Source organism: Lottia gigantea (assembly GCF_000327385.1).
Source record: "Lottia gigantea unplaced genomic scaffold LOTGIsca_27, whole genome shotgun sequence".
Lineage (NCBI taxonomy): Eukaryota > Metazoa > Mollusca > Gastropoda > Lottiidae > Lottia > Lottia gigantea.
The window spans coordinates 1,824,292-1,826,405 of record NW_008708846.1 but is presented as its reverse complement, the minus strand read 5'-3'; the positions used below and the strand labels follow the sequence as shown (position 1 = coordinate 1,826,405).

Here is a 2,114-nt window from a genome sequence, read left to right as displayed (position 1 = left end):
AATAAAAAAAACGAAAAATAATTAGTAAGAGTTATTGCCTTTGTTCTTGAACACGCGTTCAATTTTTAGCTCGTAAACACTCCAGAAGGCACAATGACGACCATATTCGTCTCATTTGCCAGATCCAATACGAATTGGTGCAATTCTGATTTTCTCAGTGTCACAGAAAGCTCATCGTCTTTGCTGTTCCCAAGTTACGGTTTTGAAATGTTAATCAAGCATCTTTAATATATCCATGTAATTTGGTTTGATTTCAGTGGGATCTGGTATGTAAGAATCGATGGATCAGCTTTACAATAACAACAGTCCAGATGACAGGTGCCCTAATAGGAGGTTTTATTGTTGGCCATTTAGGTGATAGATTTGGACGGAAGACCAGTCTATATACAATGTTATTAATGCATGCCGTCTTTGTGGCTGTTAGTGCCTTCTCTAACTCTTGGCAACTTTTGGCTGCTGTGCGGTTTGCAATCGGAGTGACGGGCGGCTCTGTAACGATAGTTGGCTTCCCTGCCTCTATAGAATTCGTCGGTAAAAGATGGAGGGCATTAATAAGTGCACTTCCAGTGTGGTCGGCAACTGCTCCATTTGTTGCCTTGTTACCTACCTCTTTCCTAATTGCCGCCATTTTGAATATTTTATTTGTGTGATTCATATTCCCGTTTTACTAGGTTTTCTGTAAGTATATGATTTTCGTATCGATGCAATATATATCATTAGGTAAAATTATCACTTCTTAAAACATTGAAAAGCAGATTATGAAGTCACTATTACGATATCTTTACTGACCAGATAAAGGAACGTCGAAAAGTACAGGAAGTAGTGATCTTTGTATTCAGGTGTCACTAAAGCAAAAGACAATTGTGAAAAATACCTTTAACAGAAAAGTTTGAGTGTCTTACATTGCAATGGGCTAATAGCGTGATCTTCAAAGATGGAGGAGTACCTGGTGTGCCCATCTTGTGCGTTGATAACGGCCCAGCATCTTTTGGAGATGGAGTGGACAAACAGGTAACACTTTACAGATGAGATTGGTATCTGCTTTTCAGACCCAGAGCTGAGTTTTGCCGTTAGATCTGGTGAAGACATCTTTTGATACCACCCCACAGGCGTTCTGTCGGTTTTAAATCCGGACTGAGTGAGAACCAAGGCATTACTCCAATGTTATGCTGGTGGAAGAAGGTCCTGGTGTCTTTGGCAATGTATGGACGGGCGTTCTCATGCTCATTCTCATGAAAGGTGTGGTTTTGGAGTCTTGGTAATTGGTTCAGAGAACCAGGTCGATGTAACGGGCGCCTCGACTCCATGGCCTCTTCTAGGTTAATATTTTGGAAGATAACAGGTCCAAGTTTCTGATTGATTCCCGTTGCACCACATACCATGATACTTGGTAAGCCTACGGGTCTCTTTCAACCATACTCTGTCATCTGGCGGAGGAAATGCAATACCGACTCTGATCAGAGAACACGTGGGTCCTCCAATGCTAATGCCGCTAATTTGGTCGTTGGGTGGCCCACCCAAAGACGTTGCTGAACTGGGAGACGACTCGATTTCGGACAGTATCAGCACTGATTTTGCACAAATTTTGCCACAGGATGAGGCGATCATATCTTGGTGTTGTAATTCGGGGACGACAATTGCGTGGGCGGCTAATAGTGAATCACTAGCAACTTGCTCTCGCAGGCCTCTCACAACATTTACACCGAATGCAATCGATCAGTTGTATCGGTCTTTTTAAAGTTTTAAAATCATATTTACAAAACAAAATAACTATTTTGATCATGCAGGATTAGGTCATAATAATCAAAAAGCAATGTTTCTTTGTGTGTTCAGTATTATTATTTTTTGCTGTTACGTATTAAACGATATTTGCCAATGAGTAATCCAATGTGTATATAACTTTTAGTATTGTACCAGAAAGTATACGTTGGTTAGCTGTCAAAGGAAGAACAGAAGAAGCGTCTAAAGTGGCTCGACGTATTGCCAAAAGAAATAACAAAACGCCACCTGATACGGCAATTGTAGTTATGATTGCTGAAGAAGAACGTACCTTAAATAGCAATTTATACGGCTATTCGTTCATAGATTTATTGCGTTGTAAAAGACTCGCTTAA

General features: G+C 40.5%; 1 protein-coding gene across 1 annotated transcript; it reads left to right on the top strand.

Moving 5' to 3' along the window:
• Positions 1–254: 254 nt before the first annotated feature.
• On the top strand, positions 255–2,114 carry LOTGIDRAFT_117866 (hypothetical protein; the record flags this gene model as incomplete). The annotated part of the gene is made up of 3 exons (XM_009056304.1): positions 255–646; positions 1,462–1,503; positions 1,907–2,114. Coding segments are annotated over 3 exons (642 nt in total), but the record flags the coding sequence as incomplete, so codon positions are not given.